This window comes from Centropristis striata, chromosome 19, assembly GCF_030273125.1.
Source record: "Centropristis striata isolate RG_2023a ecotype Rhode Island chromosome 19, C.striata_1.0, whole genome shotgun sequence".
Classification (NCBI taxonomy): domain Eukaryota; kingdom Metazoa; phylum Chordata; class Actinopteri; order Perciformes; family Serranidae; genus Centropristis; species Centropristis striata.
Genome location: NC_081535.1, coordinates 31,950,022 through 31,977,678, shown reverse-complemented (window position 1 = coordinate 31,977,678; position 27,657 = coordinate 31,950,022). Strand labels below are relative to the sequence as shown.

At 40.0% G+C, this 27,657-nt stretch overlaps 4 protein-coding genes across 4 annotated transcripts; all 4 read left to right on the top strand.

Moving 5' to 3' along the window:
* Nucleotides 1-231: 231 nt before the first annotated feature.
* On the top strand, nt 232-13,100 carry man2a1 (mannosidase, alpha, class 2A, member 1). Its single transcript, XM_059358063.1, has 24 exons — nt 232-437; nt 1,565-1,711; nt 1,959-2,171; nt 2,467-2,611; nt 3,304-3,391; nt 3,661-3,744; nt 4,095-4,222; nt 4,306-4,479; nt 4,994-5,180; nt 5,305-5,482; nt 5,872-6,062; nt 6,310-6,507; nt 7,070-7,184; nt 7,269-7,336; nt 7,658-7,826; nt 7,911-8,147; nt 8,615-8,743; nt 9,147-9,261; nt 9,336-9,469; nt 10,456-10,597; nt 10,764-10,897; nt 11,171-11,365; nt 11,598-11,708; nt 12,769-13,100. Exons 2-24 carry the CDS (start codon nt 1,571-1,573, stop codon nt 12,937-12,939), a joined length of 3,447 nt encoding a protein of 1,148 aa, XP_059214046.1. The 5' UTR covers nt 232-437; nt 1,565-1,570; the 3' UTR covers nt 12,940-13,100.
* Nucleotides 13,101-14,213: 1,113 nt separating this feature from the next.
* LOC131992467 (uncharacterized) lies at nt 14,214-19,085 on the top strand. Its single transcript, XM_059358064.1, has 2 exons — nt 14,214-16,437; nt 17,525-19,085. Exons 1-2 carry the CDS (start codon nt 16,197-16,199, stop codon nt 18,508-18,510), a joined length of 1,227 nt encoding a protein of 408 aa, XP_059214047.1. The 5' UTR covers nt 14,214-16,196; the 3' UTR covers nt 18,511-19,085.
* Nucleotides 19,086-20,840: 1,755 nt separating this feature from the next.
* On the top strand, nt 20,841-22,785 carry LOC131992469 (molybdopterin synthase sulfur carrier subunit). Its single transcript, XM_059358066.1, has 3 exons — nt 20,841-20,954; nt 21,759-21,883; nt 22,653-22,785. Exons 1-3 carry the CDS (start codon nt 20,943-20,945, stop codon nt 22,777-22,779), a joined length of 264 nt encoding a protein of 87 aa, XP_059214049.1. The 5' UTR covers nt 20,841-20,942; the 3' UTR covers nt 22,780-22,785.
* An 820-nt stretch (nt 22,786-23,605) lies between these two features.
* LOC131992468 (molybdopterin synthase catalytic subunit) lies at nt 23,606-26,415 on the top strand. Its single transcript, XM_059358065.1, has 4 exons — nt 23,606-23,720; nt 23,821-23,977; nt 26,073-26,196; nt 26,296-26,415. Exons 1-4 carry the CDS (start codon nt 23,606-23,608, stop codon nt 26,380-26,382), a joined length of 483 nt encoding a protein of 160 aa, XP_059214048.1. The 3' UTR covers nt 26,383-26,415.
* Nucleotides 26,416-27,657: the final 1,242 nt, after the last annotated feature.

Genomic DNA, 27,657 nt, shown 5'->3' with positions numbered 1-27,657 from the left:
ATTATAAATAAATATATATATATATTTGTATATTATATGTATTTATTTATGATATTAATGAGTGTTTTTCGGAGGATATAATCTTCTTTATTGTAAAAAACATAAACATAAATAATAAATGATTGAGTCTTTTGCTGCGGATATGACGTCATGTCATGACCGGAAGTCCTGCAGCGCTGAGTCAGCTGAAACCAACCGGAAGCAAAACAAAAGTCAGTGCGCATGCGCAGCAGCAGACAGGGAGCTCGCGCTGCGAAGCGACGAACTTTATAAATTTTATTAAAATAAAAACAATAAAAACTTTTTTTTCCATGCCGCTTTCAGCGTGAAACTGAGCAGACAGTGGCGTCACCGAGCAGGTAACAGAGCGGAGACTCATCGGAGCATAGACATATGTCTATGCATCGGAGCGCTTGGCGACACGGAAGTAAAGTCAGGTCTGTTTAAATGCTTAAATATAAAGTTTATTAATTTTATCTTTTCAGCCGTTTGACCTACAGGGGAGATTATTCGTGACACACACTCAGCGAATTATTAAAAATAATCTGACTTCATTACAGAAACATCCTGTCACTTTGATTTAGAGTCAATTATTTATTATGATGTTTTTATTGAATAAAAAGCAGATAAAATTAGTTTAACAAAACTTTACAGCAGTAAAAATTCACAAATAACCACTTACATATATTACATATTATTACTTATATGTTATTACTTAGACTAAACAAAGAGTTTATACTATATTTATATATATATATATATATATATATATATATATATATATATATATATATAATTTATTATTATATTATTACTCATATTATTACTAATATAGTTTATTATTCCTATTATATTATTGTTCATATTATATATTATGACATATATTATATTATTATTCATATTATTTCATTATTCATATTCTACAATTTTACAATGTCATTTAGCAGACGCTTTTATCCAAAGCGACGTACAAAATGAGAGTATTACAACACAAGCAAAGATTAAGTAAAAAAAATAGAGTAAGTGCCGTGGATTAAGTTTGAGTCCATTAGGACACAAGTGCTTTTAGGTCACTGAGCGGTCAGTGCAATACTTATCGTTTCATCTGTGTAGATCAAGAGTGAATTATTTTTAGTGTTTATTTTATTTTTAGAAAACATCAGTTAACAAGAAGATAATACATTTGAAATAAATGTAATAAATATAAATACAAGAGTTTCAGTGTTTCCACCAGGATGTTGTGAGACAATAACTTTATTACAACGTATTATTTATTTAATCCTGGTTAAAGAAGAATATTCCAGCTTTTCTGTCTGATTGTTGACAAACATTTCCAATAAATCTGAACGTTGAGTTAAAGATAAAATCATCATTTATTCTACAAAATGCTTCAATCTGCTACAGCTTATTTATTTATTGATTAATTAATTCATTCATTCATTTATTTATATATTCATGTATTTATTTATGTCTTTATTTATGTATTTATTATAAAACAAGACTATTATTACTGAGATGTAGATTATTTGTTAATGATGTATATGTTGTTTTTGTTGTTGTCCAGGTTGTGATGAAGAGGAGTCGGCTGCTCGCCGTGCTGGTGGGCGGAGTCTTCTGTGTGGCGGTGATGTCACTGTACCGCATGCTGGAGCTGATGCAGGGAGCCGAGCTTCAGCAGCGCGGGAACACACCTAGTGGACAGGTTGACGAGGTGAGTTTTATTATTCCACCAAATATTATTTTTATACAACATCAGATTCATTTATTTTTGTTATTGTTCATGTCAATTCTGTTTATAAATTTTCACTTATTTTTTTTGTTTGTATTTATTTCTTTTACACATTTTAATAAACACTCTCCATATTTTTTTAACATTTTAAATATTTTATATATAGTTTATTTATTAAATCGGGAGGATCATTACGTTTTTATTAACCAATCAGCTTCTCCGTCTGCAGGATTTGTACCGCCTCCAGGAGAAGATTGACAGGTTGGAGCGTCTCCTTAGCGACAACAACCGTCTGGTTGCTACGCTGCGAGACGCTTTGATCCGCAGCAAAGCATCAGGGGAGCCAGGGGGCAGGGCCAACGTCAGCTCTGACTCAGCCCACCGCCAGCCTGCCGTGCTGCCTGGCTGCCGATTGGCCGAAGAGATGAAGGACGGCGTGCAGGTTAGCTTAGCATAATGCTAACAGCAGAGTCACAATCCATTTGTGATAACACAAATATATAAAATAAAGAAAAAAACATGAATGAAAACAAACAGCTGTTTGTAGTTAAGTAGTTTATTCTGTAGTTTTAATATTTATATTATTTATATTATATAAATTAATATAAGATATTAATATTTGTGAAATATTTTTAAGTACATTTAAAATAAAAATATATTTTTTATTTTTAATTAATAAAAAATTCAACAGGAAGTACACATGTGTTTTCAAAGTAAAAGTTTCTGTGTATTTTCAGCTGCTGGATGTTTACGACCTTCTGCCATTCGATAACGCTGATGGCGGCGCCTGGAAACAAGGCTTTGACATCCGTTACCAAGGCAACGAGTGGGATAAGCAGCCACTGGAAGTTTTCCTGGTTCCTCATTCACACAACGACCCCGGTGAGACCGCACATAATGATGGTTATGGTTACAGCATGGAATTCAAAGGACTGTGGGTCTAGGCATGGGAGAGGCAGCAGAAAGAGCTGCAGGAGTGGAAGAGTTGGTTGGTGTAAACCACGTCTCAGTGAGGCCAAGAAAGTCCAGTGATCGGTGGGCATCGAAGCCAGAGATGAACTCAGTCTTACGGCAGACTGGCAGTTCCAAAGACCACCTTTGACAAGGTGCTGAGTATGTGCAGAGCCAGTGGGCTGTACAAGATTGCGATAAGTACATTAGCATGATCGTGGTTTAAAGTATCTACGAGTAGACACTCGAACCAGAATTGAGAAAGTCGTCATGGTCAAGTAAAGGAGGAAGTAAGATGAAACCAAGAGCAGTCAACAGCAGCCTACTTTGGACCTACTGCCTAGGATTTAAACAGAAAAAAACACCCCCACAGAAACTAGGGAACAAAAGCTCCTAAAAGGTAAATTAGCCCCAATAATCAAAACAAAAGACAACTCAAAGTCTAAAGAACAGCCAGCAACAATACAGCAACACCAGAAGCATTGACTTAACCAGAACACAATTAGCAAGGTTAAATCCACAAAGGTTAAAATGCACCTACATCCATTTAATAAAGTATTTACACTGTGTGTGTGTGTGTGTGTGTGTGTGTGTGTGTGTGTGTGTGTGTGTGTGTCTTTCAGGCTGGCTGAAGACGTTTGACCGTTACTATGATGACCAGACGAAACACATCCTCAACAACATGCTGATCAAACTGACTGAAGACAGCAGGTACCTGTCTCACATCCTGTCTGTCTATCTCTCTCTCTGTCTCATTACATTACTTACATTACTCTTTTGACAGAGAAAAGTCTGGAAGTGGTTTTGAGGCGATTTGACCCACGCAGGGTGGGAGTCTCCAGCTGTTTGCCTGATGCAGATCGGAGTCTGACCTCCTGTCTCTCTGCCTGTCTCACCCTCTCCCTCTGTCTCTCTGTCTGTCTGCCTCTCTGTCTCTCTGTCCGTCTCACCCCCTGCCTGTCTCTCTCTCCCTGTACCAGGAGGAAGATGATCTGGGCAGAGATCAGTTATTTCTCTAAGTGGTGGAACGACATCAGCGAGAAGCAGAGAGAGACGGTCAGACGGTAACAACACTCTTCATTCATTTATTTAACTTAAAGTTATTTTTATTCTTTGTTAGTAATTTAAATTACTTCACACAAATTATTTGGTTCTTACCAAGATAAAAAAAACTTAGAAGAGTCAGATAAATTATCTTGTTTTAAGAGTTAATTTCTTATTTTAAGTGTTCAACATGCTTATTTCTAGATTTAATAATTTTAATTCAAGAAGTCTTGTCAAGTGAAATTATCTGTCCATGCAGCAAGATCATTTCTCTCAGATTTAGTGTTTTTATCTCGTTTTTAGACACCTCTATTTTGCAGTGCATTAATTGAAGCTAAATATATTTCTGTGCTGCTCTGTGATTGGCCAGCCTTCTGGGGGCGGGGCAGCTGGAGCTGGTGACAGGGGGCTGGGTGATGGCCGACGAGGCCAACTCACATTACTACGCTCTACTGGACCAGCTGATGGAGGGACACCAGTGGATGGAGAGACACCTGGGTACCTGTCTGTCTGTCTGTCCCTGTCTGTCTGTCTGTCCCTGTCTGTCTGACTGTCTGTCTCACCTATCTGTCTCTCTGCAGGTGTGTCTCCCAGCAGTGGTTGGGCCATCGACCCGTTTGGCCACTCCCCCTCCATGGCCTACCTGCTGAAGGGGGCGGGGCTTAGCAACATGGTCATCCAGCGCGTTCACTACGCCGTCAAGAAGCACTTCGCCCAGCAACAGACGCTGGAGTTTCTATGGCGACAGAGCTGGGGTAATCAGAAACACAATTATACTGTAAAACTAATAAAATACATTAAAATAACAAGAGAATAAACCTTTAAATTAAGTTAAGATAAATTGAAAAAATAACAACAGAAATTACTTTTATTAACATTTTAATAACAGTGATTCTAACGAAACATAATGTGAGAGATATTTAGAAATATACATTTTAATAAATAAAAGTATGTCTAAAAAATACACATACATGAATTGAGTTAAATTTAAATATGAAAGATATGATCAGTAAAAGAAAAATATTGACAAATATTTTGACAGAAATTATATTTTAATTACATTTTAATTATAATAATTTGAGCAAATATAGTACAAATTATTAAAATAAAAAAAACAAAAAAAAACATGATTTTGAAAAAGGGAAAAATATTCTTTCATAGAAAAAATGAAAGTTTTATTAAAATAAACTGGTTGAGAAGAAACGTTTTTAATTTCTCAGAGTAAATGTATTTTATTGTTTCTTTAACTCCACCCACTTCCGGTGTCAGACTCCTCCCCCCGCAGTGACATCACATGTCACATGATGCCATTCTACAGCTACGATGTGCCGCACACGTGCGGTCCGAACCCAGCAGTGTGCTGCCAGTTTGACTTCCACCGCCTGCCGGGGGGGCGGGTCTTCTGCCCGTGGAGGATTCCGCCGCAGCCAATCACAGAGCAGAACATCAAGGAGAGGTCAGTAGGGGGCGGGGCCAAGGAGACATCAATTGTTATTATTATTAATGTTAATTAAGAACAAAGTGTTTCCTTAAATCGGCTGCTTTCTGAATGGAGTTCTAAGATGTGTCTGTCCCTGTAGAGCCGGCGTCCTATTGGACCAGTACCGACAGAAGTCCCGCCTCTTCCGCTCGCCCGTCCTGTTTGTCCCGCTCGGTGACGACTTCCGCTTCGTTGACGCCAGCGAGTGGGACGCCCAGTTCACCAACTACCAGAAGCTGTTCGACTACTTCGACAAGCACCCTGAGCTCCACGTCAAGGTGACCGGGGAGGGGGCGTGGCTGGGCATGAGGGGCGGGTCCTGAGGGCCTGGGGGACAGAGTTTCTGTTTTTATTTATCAAGCTGTCTGTCTGAGATGAAATAAGAATTTCTTTATTCGAGCTGCGTTATCTGCGTTATAATTTATTTTATGACTCAGAAACAAGAACAAATATTACAAATAACTAATAAATATAAAGAAAAAAATACAATAAATTAACACAGTTAAAAGACGGATATATGAAGTTCAAACATCACTAATAAAGAATATTAAAAATGTATAAATACATAAAACAAACTCTGACTGTTGATCCTGAACTAAAAATAAAATGTGAGAATAATATAAAACATTATCAGTTATTAACAGATTCTTCTTCTTGGTGTCTTCAGGCTCGTTTCGGGACGCTGTCAGATTACTTCCAGGCTCTTCAGCGCCGTCTGAGCACCGCCGGCGACTCGCTGCCCACACTGCGCGGCGACTTCTTTACGTACGCCGACCGAGACGACCACTACTGGAGCGGATACTTCACCTCCAGACCGTTCTACAAACGGCTCGACAGGACGCTGGAGGCCACGCTCAGGTACTGAGGTCATACTGAGGTCATACTGAGGTCACCATGAGGTCATACTGAGGTCATACTGGGGTCATACTAAGTTCATACTGAGGTCATACTGGGGTCATACTAAGTTCATACTGAGGTCATACTGAGGTCATACTAAGTTCAGGCTTTGTCTTTATTGTACTTTTTACTGTAACTAATTTAATTCATTCATAAGTTGTTATTGAACCGTGAACTCGGTCGGGCTTCTGTTGTCGTCTCTCTGCAGAGCAACAGAAATCCTCTTCAGCTTGGCGTTGGCTGAAATGCGGCGTTTCCGTGGCGACGGCCGGCTGCCGGAGGGCTTCCCAGCGAGCGAACACTTCGGGCGTCTGACTGCGGGGAGGCGGAGCCTGGCGCTGTTCCAGCACCACGACGCCGTCACCGGCACAGCCCGCGACCCCGTGGTGGTCGACTACGGCACCAGGTGGCTACTTTTTGTTAGCATGTTAGCTTCAATCAGGAAATACTTTATTAGCCTGTTAGCATGTTAGCATGGTGAGGCATAAAGAGTGAACATTTCCAGAATAATTTATTTGAACTTATAAACATTTTTCATTTACGCTCTAAAAAATAAATGTTCTTCCTGTTAGCATGGAGAAGTGTTGCTAACATGTTGTTTCCTTTTAAACTCTAAACTTTAAATGTGTTTCAGTTTCTTTATGAAGGTTTGAAATTATTCTTTATATTTAGAGATTATCACAAATAACTGTCAGCATCTGGAACTCTTTAGCGTCATTAGCGTTAGCATGTGTTTTGTCTTTTGTCCCTCCATGCTCTCCGTTGAAGGACGTCAGCGCCGGCGGCGGTAACAGGTACCGCCCTGCTTAGCGTGAGCTGTTAGCATTAGCTCCCCATCAAACCCATTCATTTAGCTTTAGCATTAACCGCATTAAACTCATTAACAGTGTTTTAAATAAAGTTTCTAGTTTTAATTAAATCAATAAAATCTCTTTTATTGTGAAAATAATTTTAGTTTTCTTGTTCAGGTTATTTCAGTCGATCCTGAACCTGCACCAGGTGCTGCAGAGCTCCGCCCACTGGCTGCTCCTATTGGACAAGAGCCAGTACCACCACGACCAATCAAAGCCCTTCATGCTAACGGTGACCTTTGACCTCGAGATGACAAAACTAATAATATAAAATATGTAATAAATGTAACATGTAAATACTGTGATGTGTTGTCAGGACGACGTGATGTCATCGCAGGACGCTCTGCCGCAGAAGATTCCGTTCACCCTCCGTAACGAGCCCAGGTGAGGGGCGGGGCTTGGAGACGGAGAGGCAGAGTCAATTACTATTTACTAACAGCAGAAACTCCAATCCAAATAGGAAGTAGCATCAAAGACTAGCTTTCAGCTTTCTAGCATTCAGTTTATAATGAGAGGGAAACTTCTGATGATGCTAAGATAACAGATGCTATTTATGATTTCAGCTAATATAATTAGACTTGATGATGCTAAGCTAACAGATGCTATTATTTCAGTTAGTATGATTAAACTTGTTGATGCTAAGCTAACAGATGCTATTTATTATTTCAGTTAATCTAATAATAAATGTGGTTGTTTGTGTTTCAGGTCGCTGGTCGTCTTTAACCCGACGGAGCAGTGGCGTTCGACGGTCGTCAGCGTGGTCGTTGATGCTCCGGATGCTCGTGTTGTTGACGCAGAAACGGGCCGACCAATGGCTGCTCAGATATCTGCGGTGTGGGCTGAGCCCAGCCGGGCGTCCACAGAGTCATTCCAGGTAAAATAAACAAGAAATTAAGAAGTTTTTTCTCGTTTGGTGTCCTCCATTATCCTCCTAAGCCCCACCCCTGTGATGTTGCAGCTCGACTTTGTGGCCGAACTTCCCCCACTGGCGCTCGTTGTGTACCATGTGACCAGGGCCTCCCCTGGCTCCACCCACCGTGCTCACTACACCTTCCATCGCCGTGGCGACCCGCCGACCGTCCAGGCTGAACACTTCAAGGTGTCCCACCCACAGGGAGCTGAGGCCGACGCCCCCCTGTCGCTTAGCAACAACCACATCCAAATATGGAGTTCCCCCGAGACCGGCCTGCTGCAGGTCAGTGTTTTCAAAATAAGAGACTCTATTCTAACAATTTATACACTCGATGATTCAGACGCATTAATCAGATAAAAACAATGAAAATATATTTTACAGAATAAATAAATGTATAAATACATTTATTTTTCCTAAAGTAATTAAAAAAACTGTGACATTTTGGTAATTTAGAAAAAGAGAGAAAAGAAAAGAAGATGGAAAAATAGAGATTTTTTATTAATGAATCAAGAAAAAAGTTTAATTTCCACTGAAGCACAAAATAAAATATAAGACTATTAAATATAGTTTGAAAATGATACAGTTGAAATAAATTATTATATTTTGAAATATTCTGATTTATCTTATTTTAAATCCAATTATTGATTTTGATTATTATTCTTAAAATTATTTAATATTTATTTTCTGTTTAAAGTAATTTATTGTTATTATAAACCGACTTTAATTAAATGTTTTATTTTGAAATCCAGAAGCTGCGTCTGCAGTCCGGTCTGGTCCGTCAGGTCCAGGTCCAGTTCCTGTGGTACGGAACCAGAACCGGAGCGAACCGGGACAAGAGTGGAGCGTACCTGTTCCTGCCAGGGGAGGAGGGTGGTCAGGTAAGACCAAGACCAGGACTAGGACCAGGATTAGTCAGAACCAGAACTAGTCAGAACCAGGACAAGGACGAGAACTAGTCAGAACCAGAACAAGACAGGACCAGGACCAGAACTTGACAGTACCTGAACCAGAACTAGTCAGAACCAGAACTAGAACTAGTCAGAACTAGATCTAGTCAGAACCAGAACTAGTCAGAACCAGGACCAGAACTAGTGAGAACCAGAACTAGAACTAGTCAGAACCAGAACTAGTCAGTACCAGAACTAGTCAGAACCAGGATCAGGACCAGAACTAGTCAGAGCCAGAACTAGAACTAGTCAGAAGCAAAACTAGACAGGACCAGAACCATTACCAGGACCAGGACCAGGACCAGACCCTGAACCGGTCCGTTCTGCCCCTCAGGTCTACTCGTCCTCGGAGCCCCCCCTGGTCCGTGTCACCAGAGGTCCGGTGTTCTCTGACATCACTTCCTGTTTCCGTCACTTCACCCACACGCTGCGACTGTTCCACCTAGACGGTAACAAGCTTGTTAATTAACCTGTTCAATTAAACCAATAATCAGTAATCCATAACAGAGACTGTCTGCCCCAGGGCATGCTGGGAGGTCCCTGGAGATCTCCAACATGGTGGACATCAGGTCAGAGGTCAACAGAGAGCTCGCCATGCGGCTCGTCAGCGGCGTCGCCAGTGGCAACCGATTCTACTCCGATCTCAACGGCTTCCAGGTCCGTAAGCCAATCAACTCACACCGCGCCGTGTTGTCACAATGTTTGATGAATAACACATTCTCTATTGATCACTGATTGATTATTGACTAGTTATTGAATGTTTTTTTGACTGATCATTGATTGATCATTGACTGGTTATTGACTAGTTATTGACTGGTTATTGATTGATCATTGATTGGTCATTGATTGATTAATAAGTTATTGACTGATCATTGGTTGATTATTGATTGGTCATTGACTGGTTATTGATTGATTAATAACTTGTTATTGACTGATCATTGTTTGATCATTGACTGGTTATTGACTGATCATTGATTGATCATTGACTGGTTATTGATTGTTTAATGACTGGTTATTGAGTGATTATTGACTGGTTATTGATTGATCATTGACTGGTTATTGATTAATCATTGATTGGTTATTGACTGATCATTGACTGATCATTAACTGGTCATTGACTAGTTATTGACTATTTATTGATTGATCATTGAGTTATTATTGACTGGTTATTGACTGATTATTGACTATTGATTGGATATTGATTGATCTTTGATTGGTTATTGATTGATCATTGACTGGTTATTGATTGATCATTGAGTAATTATTGACTGGTTATTGATTGATCATTGACTGGTTATTGACTGATCATTGACTGGTTATTGACTGGTTATTGATTGATAAATGACTGGGTATTGACTGATCATTGACTGGTTATCGACTAGTTATTGACTGGTTATTGATTGATCATTGAGTGATCATTAAATGGTTATTGACTGGTTAATGATTGATCATTGAATGGTTATTGATTGATCATTGACTGGTTATTAACTGGTTATTGACTAGTTATTGACTGGTTATTGATTGATCATTGACTTGTTATTGACTGGTTATTGACTGGTTATTGACTGGTTATTGATTGATCATTGACTGGTTATTGACAGGTTATTGATTGATCATTGACTGGTTATTGATTGTTGGTGCAGATGCAGCAGCGACGGACTCTGGCGAAGCTCCCGCTGCAGGCGAACTTTTACCCGATGACCACCGCGGCGTTCCTGCAGGACACTGTGTCCCGTATGACTCTGCTGGCGGCGCAGAGTCAGGCGGTGGCATCGCTCAGACCCGGTGAGTCATAGTTACTGTTTATGTGTATCATCATGACAAATATGTCAAATAAAAAGCTTTCAGGTAAATCCGATACTGCATCGGCCAATCACTTGCAGGCACTCTGTGTTTCTGTTACCTCGTGTCTCCCCTGACCTCCGGTGACCTCTGACCTCTGTGAGTGCAGGTGAGCTGGAGGTGGTGTTGGACCGGCGGCTGCAGCAGGACGATAACCGCGGCCTCGGTCAGGGCGTCACAGACAACAAGCTAACAGCAAGTCTCTACCACCTGCTGCTGGAGGACAGGAGGGGCGGGGCTCAGGTGAGGGGTTCAGCTTCAGAGATTTCCAACGGTCCTTAAACCCGTCATGTGATGAGCTGTAATTCCATCAGTGAACGCATTTAATAAATAATGAATTTAATGATTTATTTATGATTAATTTGTTAAATTTATTCTTTTGTCTATTCTTATAAATATTATCTTTATCTTTTTATATTAAATTATTTTGATTTTACTAGTTTTCCATTATTTCTTAATGATTTCTTATATTTGTTTTTCTGTTTATTTTATTTCTTAATTTTTTCCTCCTGACAGGAAGTGAAGGGAGCCTCAGTGGAACACCTATCGCTGCTCGCCCACCTGACCTCGCTCTCCCTCAGCCACCCTCCAATCACCATGGTTATCCCCGACAACAGCCAGGTGCCCAAGCTCCGCCCCTTCCTGCCGCTGCACTCGTCGCTGCCGTGTGACCTTCACCTGCTGAACCTGAGGACGCTGGAGGACCGACAGGTAACGCCCTGACTCACCCCGACTCACCTGTTCTCACCCGGACTCACCCGGACTCACCCGGACTCACCTGGACTCATCTGGACTCGTTCTAACATGAATTTAACAGAATTGATCATCAGATTTACGACGGTCCTTTTCATCATGTTCCCATCAGAAAAATGTGAAATTAATATTAAAACATTTTCATGTTTGTTTGTTTGTTTGTTTGTTTGTTTGTGTTTTTGGTAAACAGGAAGCAGGAAGTCCATCACAGGAAGTGGCGCTCCTCCTCCACAGGAAGGGCTTCGACTGTAGCTCCGCCCCTGAGCCACCGCTGGAGTGCACATGGAGCATGCACGAGGAGGTGAACACAACACACACACATTATTATTATTATTTATTTAGAATTATTATAGTTTCTATAAAAGAGGTGTTGTTGTCCGCTCCAGTGACACTCTCACACTCTTTATGATCACTTGTTTATTTTAGAATCAGATATTGTATGCATACATAGATATTTATGTGGTAACTGAAAAGAGAAAAACAAATATGTAAACAAATATGAAAGTTTAGACATCTGAAACAGTAATGAATAAACAATATGATATGGTAAAAACGCGTATAGACGCGTCAGCGCTCACAGTGCAACTTAACGGGAGGGAAAAGTCTGACATAAACTATAAATATATTGATTATAGACATGAAAATAAACTGAACAATCTACTCATGATACAAGAATAAGGATAAGAAATTAAAACAGGGCGACCAAACACACAGAAACAAACCAACACTGCACTCACCTCTTAAGGACACACACAGATATGAAAAGGAATAAAAACACAGTCCAGAACATGAAATGGCGTATAATCCAGAAAATGAATTGTGAAACTATGACGAAAGTTTAGATGTGACAGCAGTGTCCCCTGGAATGACAGCAACTCAACAGAGGAGAGCCTGCAACTGTTAAGAGACTCAATCACTGAAATCCTATTAGTCCCTGGATCAATAAGATGTTTGTAATGTTATGGGGACCACATGCACAGCTGATGGTGCCAGCGGGTGACCTTCTGAAGTTTCTTTTCCTTTAAATTATTTAATGATAAAAGTGTTTTTGATGAAAACTTTTGAAAAAGAAAAAGTTTTCTTTCATGTTTTTATCCGAATTATCTTTTATCTTTAATTTAAACTGTTTATTTTCACGTCTTTTCTGGACTGATTTTATTGATTAGTTCATATATTATTATGATTATTTATGTATTTCATTTATAATTTTAAATACCATTACTACTTTTTATATTTATAATCTGTTTAATGTATAATTTAAAAATTAATTTATTATGAATTTTATTTATTAATTCATTCATTTCTCCATGGTTATTATTATGATATTTACTCATTATTTTATTCTTGTTATTTGTGAGCAGGTGGACCTGGACGCCGTGTTCTCTCCGCTGCCGCTGCGCTCGCTGCGCCGCTCGGCGCTCACGCTGCTGCGACAACATGACCCGCCGGAATCTGCCCAGCAACAGCAGTCGCCACGCATCACCCGCCTGCGACCAATGGAAATCAGCGCCTTCCGACTGGAACTCGACTGAAAAACAAAAAGTTTAAATTCAAGCGTAATTTGCTCGTTTATTAGAAAACGTCACAGCGAGCCAATCAGAATCTGCGTAACGGGTCACATGACAAATGTCTAAAACTTTAAATGAAGCAGGTTCAAGTTAAAGAGGAATCATTTTTTCTAAAAAATGTTAAATAATTAAAAGATAAAAACACAAAAATATCTTAATGCAGGAAAACAAACGGGAAAAAAAGGGAAAACACTATTAAAATGCACAAAGAATATAATACAGTTATTTTTAAATACATATATAAATTTACAAAAAAATAAAAGTATCTGCTGGGAGGAATTTATTTTTTTTTTAAAAACTGGACAGAAGTGGTTTTGAGTCAGTAGCTCAATAAAATGAGACAATATTTAATATGGAACATAAAGAGCTGCAGCGCTGACTCAAAAATAATCGCAAAAGTTGCAAATTTAGAGAACCAACACAAAAAGAAACTTGCACATAATCCCAGATTAGGTAGTTTCCATTAAACACAAACTCTTTTCACATACACTTCTATGCAGTCAGGCCTCAGCTCTCAGGCTCGGAGCTCTTTGATTGGTCAGGAAACAGTCGCTGCTGTAGCTCTTTGTTCTTTATTCTTTATGTTCTTTAGGTCAAACACAGAAACAGAGATTATTAGATTAGATTATTTTATCAAATGAAGAAAAATATCTGGCAAAACACTGAAACATAAACAAGTCTTTAACTGGGAGTGTGTGTGTGTGTGTGTGTGTGTGTGTGTGTGTGTGTGTGTGTGTGTGTGTGTCTGTCTGTCTATCTGTGTCTGTCTGACTGTCTGTCTGTCTGTCTGTCTGTCTGTGTTTCTGATTGAATTTTAATTGATAAATGTTTTTTATTTGGGTTTAATGTTTGTTTAAATACTCAATGTTTTGCTGTGAAAAGGGAACATTTTTTAATCTTGGTGAATCTTTATGAATCTATATGAATCTTTTATTTTTTCTAATTTAGAAATTCTCTATTTTGTTTAAACAGATTTATTAAAACATTAATGAAGTATTTAAAAGTTGAAATTATATAAAATGTATTTTTACTTTCATGAAATGTTTTTTCATGTTTTGGGGGAAATTGATGGTTTTAATATAAAATAAATTATTGTTGAAATGTGCTTGTTGTTGGTGAGAAGTTCATATAAACATAATATTTTAATGTTACAACAGAGACTCGGGCAGATTGAGTTTCAGTGACATCACTGAAAATAAAAGCATAAAGCACAGAAGATACTCAGGAGGACAAGATGTTTATTGATTCATCCACATGTTCAGAACTGAACAGAACAAGCTAAACTTTATCTGAAATTCATCTCCAGTCCGAAATGTTTTAAATTTCTTTTGCACCCAAACATTTGAGGTGCCAATCATCTCTTGAATGCAAAGATACAAATATTATGCAGCCTCAGGGTGTCCATATGGTAGCATGCCTCCACCTTCAGTGTGATCTTATGGATAAATACCTTAAAAAACATAAAAACAATAAATACCATGAATAATTTAAATACCATAAATACCTTAAATTACAGATACAACTAGAAAATTTCCTCTGGGGAAATTGTGAAAGGGCCACGGGGGCTACTGCCGGTGTGTGTACACTATGATGAGATTCTTCAGAGATTTCAAACAATTAACTAGTAATGTTAAAATACCATATAATATACAAGGAGCACACCTACAACAAGCATTCCGTTGTGTGTGTAACGAAAATCGCATAAAGTTACCTGTGTGTGTGTGTGTGTGTATGTATGTGTGTAATTATAATCACATAAAATTACCTGTGTGTGTGTATGTGCGTGCGTGCGTGTGTGTGTTTGAAGCATGTGTATCTAGAGGAGTGTGCGCGCATACGCGCGTGTGTGTGTGTGTGTATCTGTAACTGTAATCACATCAAAGATCAAAGGCAATCAGAGCAGAGCAATCAACAGAATTAACTGCCACCAACTGCCGAATATTCCGTAACAGAGGTGGACAGACTGGAATTTCTGGCCTTGGACAAAAAGTTTTTGGCAAAACCATAATACCTATCATTGATCCGACTTCACTTTGAGCGTCCTGAGTTCTTCCTGAACGTCTACATATGGGTTTTTTTTTAAAGAAAAATGAAAAAATAGCTTTGTTTGAGCGATCTAAAAAAATTGTTACATCTCCCATTCTCAGAAATCTTCCTGCGTTTTTAATATGGGATCCAATGAGGCTGTTGGTGCGTGTTGGTGGCGCATCTGTGCGTCCTACGCCCAAACTATAACTCTGACAGCTTAACCAGAGGATTGTGAGGGAGAAGACTAATTTTCCTACGTCTCTATGGCGTTTAAAAATCTCCAATTATTGTTCTTTTTAGCTCATTTTTTTCGGCCTTCCCATTCTTTTCAATGCAAAATTTTGTGCAGTTTTCGTATTCTGTCGAGAAAAGTAATAGCACACCGATCCCGATCAAATCGCACGTTTTGATATATAATTTGTCCTGCAACTTCAAGTTGTAGGACTAGTAGCGGGACGGAAGAAGTCCGGAAGAGGAAGAAGAAAAAATCCACAGTATAGCAGTAGTGCAGCACTGGTCCCTACAGCTATTGCTGTATGGGACCAATGCTCGGTGCGATTGCCCCGAGGCCCTAATAAATACCATAATTACCATGAATACCATAAATACCTTAAATACCATATTTACCATGCCGGGCTGCTTTGACATCACCCTGCTCTCCTCTTTGCAGGAAGTTATTGTTGATCCAGTTTTATATGACAAGATGTTTGAGGCCATCTTGAAATACCCGGATCATCTGCTACACAACACCTCGAAGGACCAAAAAAACAGCAGTGATCGTCTTCTCTCTCTCCGTTGGAGGACGGAGAGATACAAAAGATCCTTCTCTCCTACAGCCATCAGGCTGTCTCATTCTTCCAGAGTTACCAGACTAACTGAATTTCCCCTTGGGAATAAATAAAGTAAATTTGATTTGATTTGATTGATTGATGAACTATTCAGTAAAAGGCATCAGAGCCTCCTGAGGGTCAGGATCAATAACTCCTGAATCAGTCTGTTCTGTGTGTTTGACTTATTCTGTGTCCATGTGGCTCACTGCTTAATCTTCAACATACTTTAGTGTTTAGTAGAATAGAATCCTGAGAGGAAACAAAGTCAAGTCATTAAATCTGAACAGGAAGTTCAGGATTGTTTTCTCCTCTGTGACGGACAGTTCACAGACTTTAATAATAATAATAATAATAATTCTACAGATGATTAATAATGGATCCATCAGTCTGCTCTCAGGTCCACAGTGTGGATTCTTTAAAGTACAGTTTCAGTTTCAGCTGAGTCTCAGCAGCTTGACAAGTCCTTTCTTAACCTTTTGCTGTGATTCACACTGTTGCTTTGTTTATTTACGGGGCGTTTTGTGGACCTTCAACCCAGCAGCTAATCAGTTCCAGACTTCAGCTGGGACGTGTGCTCCGTGCTGCTTCACCTGCACAAACACAGGTAGGATACATCTCCAGCACTCAGGAAGTCTGTTTTATAATGTCTGTAAGTGTTACAGGCTCATTGTATTATTTGTATTTATTCATTTTTCATTTACTGTATTGATCGTAATACCTGTTGCGAAACTTTTTGCTGCTGCCAGGAATGAAAGTCATTATCAACTGTTCCTGCAGTCTTTGTGCTGCTGTTGGGTCCTCACCACACCAGTTACACATTACAGCTGAATGTTAGCTGCTGAACTTGCCACTGTAAGTGCCTTATATGCTTTTAAGTGCCCGATGCTGTAAGGATGGGTTTTTTTCTCCTGTTCTACTCAACCATGACCTTTTCCTACTAGTTCAACTTTATCTTCACCCTTTAAGCCACCATTGCAGTGTATCGTCAGCTCTTCAATTAACCTAAATATATTTCACATGTTATATTTATTATTGGTATTATTCAACTTTTCAATGACTTGAATTAATTATTCATATTATTTCCACCAAATCCTACTTTTCAGATTGTTTGTAACGGGTCTGATTTGGACCCAACTGCAGTTCAACTGACACCAATCACAGTTTGTATTGACATCACTTGTCCAAGACAGAGGATCACCAGCAGATAGGTTAGAGACAGCACAGTTCACATTCTCTGTGGGTCTGGAGATGGCTCGTAAATCAGACAAGGTGTTTAGCTGGGAACAGAGGACGGAGGGGAGTCAGAGGCAGGCTGGGTCGGCAACAGGTAAGCAGTCCAAGGGAGAGTGCTGGAAAGTCTTGCATGGTGGGGCTAGGAGGGGCTTATATAGTACGGTGACTGGTGATCTGAGGCAGCTGAGTGAAAAGGTGAGGAGAGTTGGGCTGACGAGGCAGGTGAAGGGGAAACCTTTAGGGATGAGCAGGAGGGTGTGAAGCTGATCTGTGAAGCCTGACTTCCACCGGCCACGGAACGGCTGTGCCGCAGTCACCGGAGCTGATCGCTGCCACTAATCAGGACGGAGCAAAAAAAGCAGCGCAGCTGTTCCGCACCCGGTGGAAATTACATTTGTCCATGTAAACAGATGGAAATAACAACATTTAGTGATTCTGATCTCTTCTTGTCTCCACAGAGCCTCTGATCAGCTCATCACACTTTAATCACACAAGAAACTCCTCAACACATCCAGTCCACAGGAAACTGTTCAACACATCCAGTCAGCAGGAAACTGTTCAACACATCCAGTCAGCAGGAAACTCCTCAACACATCCAGTCAGCAGGAAACTCCTCAAAATGTCCTCAGCGCCAAGAAGGAGGTTACATTCTGATCTGTCTGAATTAATGCCCTCAGTACGGAGAAGAAGAGGGAGTATAGAACTACCTCCTTATTTTTCTGAATTGAGGAAACATGCAGCTTCTTTCAACAGAGAGTTTGACAGCAGAGAACCCAGGATGAGAGAGATTGTAGGAGAGTTTCAGAAAATCTCTGAGCAAGTAAGAAAGGTGCAGAAGAGAACAGATAAAATCAGAAAAGTAGAAGCTGTTGTTGGAGGAGCTGGAATAACTGTTGCAGTAGGAGTCGTCCTCATGCTCCTTACAACTCCGATCACTGGGGGGCTGGGGTTAGCAGCTGTAACAGCAGCAGCAGCTGTTACTGCAGCTGCTGCTGCTGCTGTTCAGGAAAACGTCACAAAAACAATGAAAGAGGACAGAGGTGCTAAGGAGGTAGAAGAGCTGGGGAAAGAGTTCACAGAGATCGTTGAACCTCTGAAGAACGACCTGAAAAAAATAAAGACTGAATGTGAAAAGCTGAAGGAAGTACCATCCAAAGTCAGGGCTGTATGGATTCTGGCATTTCTGGAGGACTTTCAGTGGATTCTAAGACGAGTGTCTCAGCTGAGGAAAACTAGTGAACAAGTTTTGGAGGTTACTGTCTCAGTGGTGAGGGTGATCCGTGAAATGATGAAGATCCTTGTGTCAGTCGTCAGACTCACTGCGACCCGTGAACAGGACAGAGAGTTAACACAAGGCATCATCCAGTCAGCTGATCGCTGTCAGAAGGTCACTGATCAGTTGGTGATGATGAAGGAAGAACTTAAATCATTTACAGAAAAGTAACAAGACTGGGTTGAAATCCAGGAGGTGGCTGACCACATTTGGTCAGTGCGGGTACTGTATGTGGCCAACATGTTACAGGTGTAGTGTGTGTGTCACCTGGCTGAGAGAAATGACTCTTCTGCGCTACTCAACCACCAAAACAATCAGCGGTAGTTTCAGGGAGTATCAATAATAACCATCTTCCTGGTGAGTTTAAGATTGAAGAGTTTTACAGTGTGTAGATAGCCTGGCTAACACCAGACTAATCTCAAATGAGATTTAGTCTGGAAACCAGCCATTAATTTCTCCGTAGAGGAGGTGTGGTTTACGATCCTCCGGAGCCGTTTATTGGCCGCTTAGAATGTCTATCAAAGCGTCTGTAGGTAGCTCTTAGCCAATCAGATCAGTTATACCAGATGACGTAGTAGAGCAACAGAGATGGATGTTTGTTGTGTGTGTGTCTGTGAGAGAGTGTTGCTGCTGCGTTGCTTCGCCAGTTCTCGCTTTCTGCAAGATTATTTATTTTCACGCTTTATTCCCCCTCATGTCATTCAGCCACACACATCCACTGATTTTATGGGTAATAAACAAGCTGCTGCGGGTCTCTCGGCGGCTCCGCTGTCCCCCGGCTCGGAGCCAGATCACCGGCATTACGTTAGCGCCCATTAGCCCCGCTAACTTAAAGCCGGTGATCTGGCTACGAGCCGGGGGACAGTGGAGCCGCCGAGAGACCTTTCGCCTTTCAACTTTCGCTCTAAACTATTTAAAACACCACCTACAGCTAAAGAGAGTTTCGCGTCTGCAGCAGCCATGTTGGATCCGTAAGAAAACTACAAGCTTCCGTCTGCCGGGTAGTACGCGTCATCGTCTTGCCGTCCCTCCCCGCTCTGTGATTGGATCCCTAAAACAGGGCTAAGAAACCTCTCTGGTTTCCAGACCCTTTGGCAGTTCGAAATGAAATCGAACTCGCAAGGCAGTCTGGGTATACCCAGGCTAGTGTGTAGACTGGATCTGTGTGAAAAAGCAATCCGTTGTGAAACAGTGAAACACTGACTTGTTACTTCACTGTTTATCCTCCTCAACACTGTGACGCAGACCACCCGGTGTCAACAGAAAACACTTTTAGAGCCACACAGACTGTTTTACAACTGTAACTGTCACTCCCCACTGGAAGCCTTTTTAGAAGCGTTTTTGTACATGTCAAGTCTATTTTTGTTGTGTTTGTGAATCGTTTTCTGCATGAACAGCTGTTTGAATCACACAAACGTCCTGCTGTGAGTGTGTTTGGAACTTATTAATCGTCTCCACGTTCACTGATAAATGCTCCTGGTCTGTTGGTTTCCCCTTGCTGCCAGAGCAAATCAATCAATATTTACCCATGAAGCCAACATGAAAACTATGAAGTGAATCAGTAATTTCAGTACATTTCTGCTGTCAATGCCTCGTCAGAGAAAGACTGAGATGTTGGCCTTTCTGAACAATGACCCACTGGACTAGTGGTTTAAGGGTTAAGAGCATTGACTATGACTGTTGACTGCAATCCATTCTGATGCTCAATTATTTATCATGGGTTCATACCGTTTGTTTTACACATTAAGGGATACATTAAGCCGTTTTTTTTTTTTATTCTAGAAGGGATAAAAATGTTTAAACTCCAGAATCATTCAGACTCCAAGAGAGAAAAATCCTGCTGTGATACTGTTTCAGAAACATTTGACAATTTATTTGTGTATTTTGTTTGATTGTATGGCAGCACTTGTGTTGTGTTGCTGCTTTTTGTGAATCTAGTGTCTACGCCATCCATCCTCTGAATGCTCTAGGTCTCTAGTTTGTTTCAGGAGATTATCCAACATTTTTATTCTAGTGATGGTAGTTTTATGTGTTCTTTCTGTTTGTCAGTTTGTTGTCCAACATGTAGATATATATATTTTTTTTACTTCATGTTGATTTTATTTATTCAGTTTTATGCCAAAAATAATATTTTTATTCAGATTAATCTGCTTTACAACAACAAAGAAAACAGATTGAGTCAAAAACAGCATCATAAATAAAGAAACAAGAACAGAAAACTGACAAAAAACATTAAAAATATAAACAATGTGTGTCTGTGTGGTGAAGATTTGTTAATAGGTATTAAAGCGTGCTGAAGCTGTCTGCTGCTGCTTTTACTGTGACGTCACACTGATATTATTAATATATTTATTATTGATTGTTTCAGGAGCCTTCTAAAGATTTAATTAATATGTTTTACATGTTGTTCCGCTCCTTTCCGGCTGGCGGCGGCAGCGCGCATTTTGTTGTTCAACCGCCATAAAACGTGAAGAAGAAGAAGAAGAAGAAAAAGGAGAAGAAGAAGAAGAAGAAGAAGAAGGGGCGGAGGAGGACCGGACGCAGAAACCGTCCGAGTTCAGATCCTGAAGTTCCTTCACTTTTTCAGCTGCTCCAGATTCTCCATGACCGCCCGGGTGAGTCCACCAGGTCCAGAACAGGACCGGCACTGGGCGCGCTCCCGACGCCAGACTCCTCTAACATTTACTCTGAATTTAACGCCGCGCTGCATCCAGCTGGAGTCAATATGGAGTCAATATATAATCAATATATACATTTCAAACGCGTGCTGGTCAGTGATGTGGACGCAGAATCAAAGCCAGGTTATTTCCTGATATAAAAACTAGTTGCAACTCGTAGTTTACAGAAAGAGTTTGTTGTTTAGATAAGAAATGTTAAAATTTGAGAACTTTCAAATGAAGATCGGCTGAAGCTGAGATCAGTGTTTGGTGACCGTCTGAGAGTCAGACCCTCGTGAGAAGCACGAGGGAAGAAGACTGCTGCCCGAGTCAGGGTCCAGGTCAGGGTCCAGATCAGAGTCCAGGTCAGGGTCCAGGTCAGGGTCCAGGTCAGGGTCCAGGTCAGGGTCCAGGTCAGAGGCCAGGTCAGAGGCCAGGTCAGGGTCCAGGTCAGGGTCCAGGTCAGAGGCCAGGTCAGGGTCCAGGTCAGTTCCTATAATATCAGATAATAATATCTGATAATAACATTGTTATAAATAAACATACTTCAAACTTCATGTGTAGCATCAGGAGTAATGAAAGATTTTTTAACTTCACTGATTAAATTCGATGTAGTTTGTATATTAAATGTTTAAAAGATTAAAAAAATAAAAAGATGATATTTAATCACTTTTATTTATTAAAACAGAAAGTTAAATGTCTGTGTCTGTGTGTGTGTGTGTGTGTGTGTGTGTGTGTGTGTCTTTGTGTGTGTGTGTGCAGGTGTGTGTGCTGTACTTCGCTCAGAGTGTGGAGCTGACCGGGGTCAGGGAGGAGGAGCTTAGTGACGTGCCAACACCAATCAGCAGCCAGGACCTGTGGAGCCTGTTGCTAAGGCAACACCCGAGGTACCGAGACAAACAGTAAAAATAAATAAATCCTGAAAGAAATAGTTCGAAGTTTGAATTTTTTTAAAATATTTTGCACAATTATACGACAAAAAGAAATGGACAAAGAAATAACAACAAAAGGAAGGTGCAAGGTAGCGGCAAGAAACCCAACAGGGCTTCTACAGGCCTCTACCTATATTAAAATTCACAAGTTAAATTAAAAACAAGTAACTATGAAATAGAAAAAAAATTACCATAAAAATAAAGCTAAATTATAATAATAAGTCAAATAAAACAAAAGTGTAGAAATGCGTGTGTGTGCATGCATCTGTGTATGTGTGTTGAGCATCAGAGCACCTAAACTGCTCTTGTATGTGTTGAGAGGAAAACTGTATTGAACTATTAAACTGATCATTCCAGAGTATTGATCCTCTGTATTTTAAGGAGAATTGACCGAGGGTAGTAGATAGTGAGGAGGTGAAATCTGGTCAGTTGTCTAGTATTGTAATTGTAATTGTGAGTTGACATGGAAATATTCACTGAAAGCTTTGGGAATGGACGTTTGATGCATCTACCAAGATTTGCATGCAGCTCTTCAAATTGCGTTCTTGCTGCTCTAGCAGTTCAGTGAAAAAAGTTTTCTGTTGTTCAAGCATATCACGTACCTGGACAAGAGACACCTTGTCTCTGCTCTGTCTGTCTGTCTGTCTGTAAATCCTCAGTTTCTCTCACATTAAACTTGACATTGTTAGATATAGTTATTTATTTAGTGTGTGTGTGTGTGTAGGTTGAGTGTCCTGCAGCATCAGGTGGTCTTGGCGGTGCGTCAGCAGTACGTTGCCATCGGCGACCAGCTGGTTAACCTGGGAGACGGGGACGAGATTGCCGTGGTGCCACCTCTCAGCGGAGGATAAACACGGTCCGTTTTTATTTATTAAGATATAAAGTTCTGTTCCACATCAGAATAATAATGAAAATGAGAAAAAGACAAAAACAAAGAAAATATGAACTTTTATTACTATTTTATTAAAAAGTTCTAATCAATAAAACAATGTCTAATTTCTTTGGCATGATGTTTATTTATTGATGGAGGACAGAAGCTACCAAAATAAAAGACTTGATAAATAAAAATAATATTAAAAATAAATCAGTTATTACAATAATAATAATAATAATGGTGGTGGTAATAATAAAAATAATAATAATGGTAATAACAACCATAATAATAATAATAATAATGGAAATAATAATGGTAATAATAATAATTATGGTAATGTTAATAGCAATGATTAATTATGGACTGATAAAATGTGACATAAATTGATTTATCTTATATTTACTTCATTCATTAATGTTTTATCTGTTTATTGATTGTATCTATTTATGTTCCTATTTGAGTTTATTGAAGTTTGTGTTTAATTTCTAATTGTTTCAACTATTTTTGCCTTTTTCCCATCTATTTAAAATGTATTTTAAAATTATTTTAAAGTTATTAATTCATATATTGTTTTCTAAAACTGTTGTATTTAAATATACAACCATCAGGAATGTAAATAAAATAAATAAGGATAAATACAAAAACATCAATTAAAAAGTAAAATTCAGTAAATAAATACATTTAAATGGGAAAATTAATAGAAATGTAAATAAATAAGTAAGAAAATGAAGATATGTCCTAAATAAAATGTATTTTTCACACTGTTTATTTATTTATTATTTATGTGTTTCTGGGTGAATCAGATGAGCCAATCAGAGGGCAGAGATGTCTTCAAGCTGAGCCGTGATTGGCTGTCTGTACAGGAGGTGGTGGACGCCGTCAGCAGCCCGTCCTGCGGAGCCATTTCACTTTTTATAGGTTTATTTATTATCAGCAGAAGTATTATCAGCAGAAGTATTTAAACACTAAATATTTTGTGTGTGTGTGTGTGTGTAATGTTTATAATATGTGTGTGCAGGAACGACCCGGCAGGACCAACTGGATGGCAGGAAGGTGATTGGTCTGGAGTACGAGGCCTATGAGCCCATGGTCCAATCAGAGCTGAGGACGCTGAGCGCCGACATCAGACAGCGCTGGCCCGCCGTCACACATGTCTGCATCCACCACCGGCTGGGGTCAGAACACCCGTCCTCCACCTGTCCTCTACCTGTCCTCTACCTGTCCACACATCTGTCCTCTTCCTGTCCTACAATTCTACAATGTCGTTCATCAGACGCTTTGATCCAAAGCGACGTACAAATGAGAGTTAATACAACACAAGCAAGGATGAAGTCAAGAAACATAGCAGAGTCAGAGCCGTGGTTCAGTCTGAGTCCATCAGGACGTAGCGTAGTGTCAGTGTGATACTTATCGTTTCATCTGTGTAGATCAAGAGTGCTCTCCTGGGCTGGTTGAAGACCAGAAGGATCTGCAGAGGCTTGGTGGTGCAGCAGGAAGACCTGCCAGTAGAGAGTTGCAATAGTCTAAACGTGATAACACAAGGACCTGAAACAGGAGTTGTGATGATGCTCGTCAGGTAGGGTCTGATCTTCCTGATGTTGTATAGGGCAAATCGACCAGGCGGCAATCTCCGTGTCTGAGCATGGAGGCCAACCAGGAAGTGTCTTAACCCTTGTGTGGTGTTCGGGTCTGTGGGACCCGTTTTCATTTTTTATTAAAAGAAAAAAAGATACAATTAATTAATTTTTCGAACTGAGACTCACTGACTTTGGCTCATTTTCTGTGAAGAACATATATCGGAATACATATTTAATGACCACACACCATACAACCCCCCTACACATTTCTATTACATATAAGATGTCTGGGTCCACTGGACCCGGGGCTAATAGAAGTGTGGAAATTGATGTTCAGTCTGTCTTGACTGATATGTTTACTCTGTGTTCATGTGTTCAGCTTGTGTTGTGCATCATCTGTTCAGTATTTTAACATAAAAGTATTTGATTGTGAGGCATTAAAAGCCACAAAATGCAACGGTCCATCAGACCCACAAACACTGGCTGAGTAACAACAATATGAACATCACACAAGGGTTAAGCTGCATTCTACGAAAAATTCCAGCAGGGGGCACTAAGTTTGCAAAAAAAATCTGTCCATTCATTTCAGTACAAAATTTGAAAACTTCTCACTTGATTTATTACCTCAGAACATTTTTTCAGGACAACACTATGGTCTCAATCGCTAGTAAAAAATCATCTTCAAAACAATTTGATGTCAATAGTTCTAATAATGGCCCCATTTAGAAGAAAATAGAAGATAAAGAATCGTATGATTTGGGGCGGGGCTACCTTTGATTGACAGGTCACTAACAAGGCGAGCCGTCATCAGGAGAGAAGCAGAGCAATGCGTATTCACGGCAACGTGTCAATAAAGTTATATATAACGTTATATAGACAGAAAAGAGGACGTTTACCGATTTGGGCTCATAACTTTGACCCTTTCACACTGTGAGGTGTGTAGATTGAGAAGAGAAGAGGGCCGAGCACTGATAGAGGAACAAGTTGAAAGCTGAGAACATTTTCCGAGCATCTGTGGCTTTGCAGATCTTGTCATGATAGTATGTGGTTTTAGCTGATTTGATGCTAGAGGTGAAAGAAGTTGTCCTGTCTTGTCCTCTCACCTGTCCTCTACCTGTCCTTTTCTTATCCTTTTCCTGTCCTCTCCCCTGTCCGCTCACCTGTCCTCTACCTGTCCTCTACCTGTCCACTCACCTTTCCTCTCACCCGTCCACTCACCTGTCCTCTACCTGTCCACTCACCTTTCCTCTCACCCGTCCACTCACCTGTCCTCTACCTGTCCTCTCACCTGTCCACTCACCTTTCCTCTCACCTGTCCTCTACCTGTCCTCTCACCTGTCCACTCACCTGTCCTCTACCTGTCCTCTCACCTGTCTACTCACCTGTCCTCTACCTGTCTACTCACCTTTCCTCTCACCTGTCCTCTCACCTGTCTACTCACCCGTCCTCTACCTGTCCACTCACCTTTCCTCTCACCCGTCCACTCACCTGTCTACTCACCTTTCCTCTCACCCGTCCACTCACCTTTCCTCTACCTGTCCTCACCCGACCACTCACCTGTCCTCTACCTGTCTTTTCCACTCACCTGTCCTCTACCTGTCTTTTCCACTCACCTGTCCTCTACCTGTCTTTTCCACTCACCTGTCCTCTACCTGTCCACTCACCTTTCCTCTCACCTGTCCTTGTGTCTCAGGTGGGTGGAGGTGGGCGGGGCCAGTGTGGTGGCGGCAGTGTCGTCCCCTCACCGTCAGGACGCCCAGCAGGCGGTGGAGCATGCCGTCAGCCAGCTGAAGGCCCACGTCCCCATCTGGAAAAAGGTACGGCACAAACATGATCTCTTACATAAACTATACACTCTATACTTTTCATGTATTTCTAATGTTTAATAATGTCAATAATATGATGTAAACACACAGGAAGTGTACGACACGCAGGAGGCGAGCTGGAAGCAGAACGTTGAGTGTCCGTGGGCAAAACGCCACAAACACGCTGACGACTCCTGAGCTGCACTTTATTAATAAACTTTATTATCACTGAGTCCCTGTGTGTCTGTTATCATACATCTCTTCATATTCACTTTATATATTACTCTATATATTATACATTTATATTTACTAACGTATATTAATTTATGATATATTAAAATAGAATTACTTTTAAACACTTGTAGAATTAATTTTACTTAATAGTATATATTCATTTATATTAACATATATTTATATATTAATTTATATTTCCTTGTTATGAAATCAAATTTATATTTACTAATTTTTCAAATGATATACTCTGAAAAACAGACTCGATAAAGTTTATTTAACGCATTCTGCGTTCAGGACGCTACATATATGTATAATATTCCATTAAAAATAACCTCTGCTCACAGCTGGAGAACATGTAACAAACTGAGCGGAGTTGAAAGTATGTTGAAGTTAATAAATATCCAGAGGTGTTTGTGTTGCAGCTGAGAGTCACATCACTATATATATATATGTGTGTGTGTATATATATATATATATATATATATATATCTGAGTGTGTTCCCTCAGAGTCACATCACTATATATAACTATAACTATAGATCTATATCTGAGAGCATGTAGGGAACCTGCAGCCAGTGTGGCCTGTATGTAAGTAGAAGAAGAAGACAGAGTCGGAGCTTGAGTTTGAAACAATGTTTCCTTGAGGGATTCAGAGACCCAATGAGGATGAAGTGGTTTAATGACTGGAGCTGATGGTGGAGCTTTAATGTGAAGGGACAAACAAGAAACAGAAACACTGAGACATGATGGTGGAGCTTCAATGTGAAGTGACAAACGAAACGAACAGACATGATGGTGGAGTTTTTATTGTATTCATGCATATTTTATTTTGTGCGGGCAGTACATTTTATTTATTTTATCCCATTTTTAATTTATTTTATCTTATTGCATCTTACTGATCTATTGTTTACTACATCGCTTTGTATTGTGTTATGTATTTATTGTTTGTGCAGCACTTTGGAAACCTTGTGTTTGCTAAAATTGTGCTATATAAATAAAGGGGATTGGATTGGATTGGATTGGAGCTTTAATGTGAAGGGACAAACAGGAAACTGAAACACTGAGACGTGATGACGTCAGCAGCATCACTAGCTGTATTTCAGCTGTTTGAACACATGTAGCTAAACTTTCTGCAGATATATAAAATCCTAACCTGCTTCATATAATCTTCAGTATAATAGGAATCATGGCTGGCATTATTATTATTATTATTATTATTATTCACTGGTCTTCATGAAG

Coding starts and splice junctions, on each gene's coding strand:
- man2a1 (XM_059358063.1), top strand. CDS start 1,571: ATGAAGAGGAGTCGGCTGCTCGCCGTGCTGGTGGGCGGAGTCTTCTGT. Junction 1,712..1,958: donor CTAGTGGACAGGTTGACGAG/GTGAGTTTTATT, acceptor CTCCGTCTGCAG/GATTTGTACCGCCTCCAGGA. Junction 8,148..8,614: donor CCGAGACCGGCCTGCTGCAG/GTCAGTGTTTTC, acceptor TTTGAAATCCAG/AAGCTGCGTCTGCAGTCCGG.
- LOC131992467 (XM_059358064.1), top strand. CDS start 16,197: ATGATTAATAATGGATCCATCAGTCTGCTCTCAGGTCCACAGTGTGGA. Junction 16,438..17,524: donor CTTCACCTGCACAAACACAG/GTAGGATACATC, acceptor TTGTCTCCACAG/AGCCTCTGATCAGCTCATCA.
- LOC131992468 (XM_059358065.1), top strand. CDS start 23,606: ATGAGCCAATCAGAGGGCAGAGATGTCTTCAAGCTGAGCCGTGATTGG. Junction 23,978..26,072: donor TGCATCCACCACCGGCTGGG/GTCAGAACACCC, acceptor CTTGTGTCTCAG/GTGGGTGGAGGTGGGCGGGG. Junction 26,197..26,295: donor ACGTCCCCATCTGGAAAAAG/GTACGGCACAAA, acceptor GTAAACACACAG/GAAGTGTACGACACGCAGGA.
- LOC131992469 (XM_059358066.1), top strand. Junction 21,884..22,652: donor TTGCTAAGGCAACACCCGAG/GTACCGAGACAA, acceptor GTGTGTGTGTAG/GTTGAGTGTCCTGCAGCATC.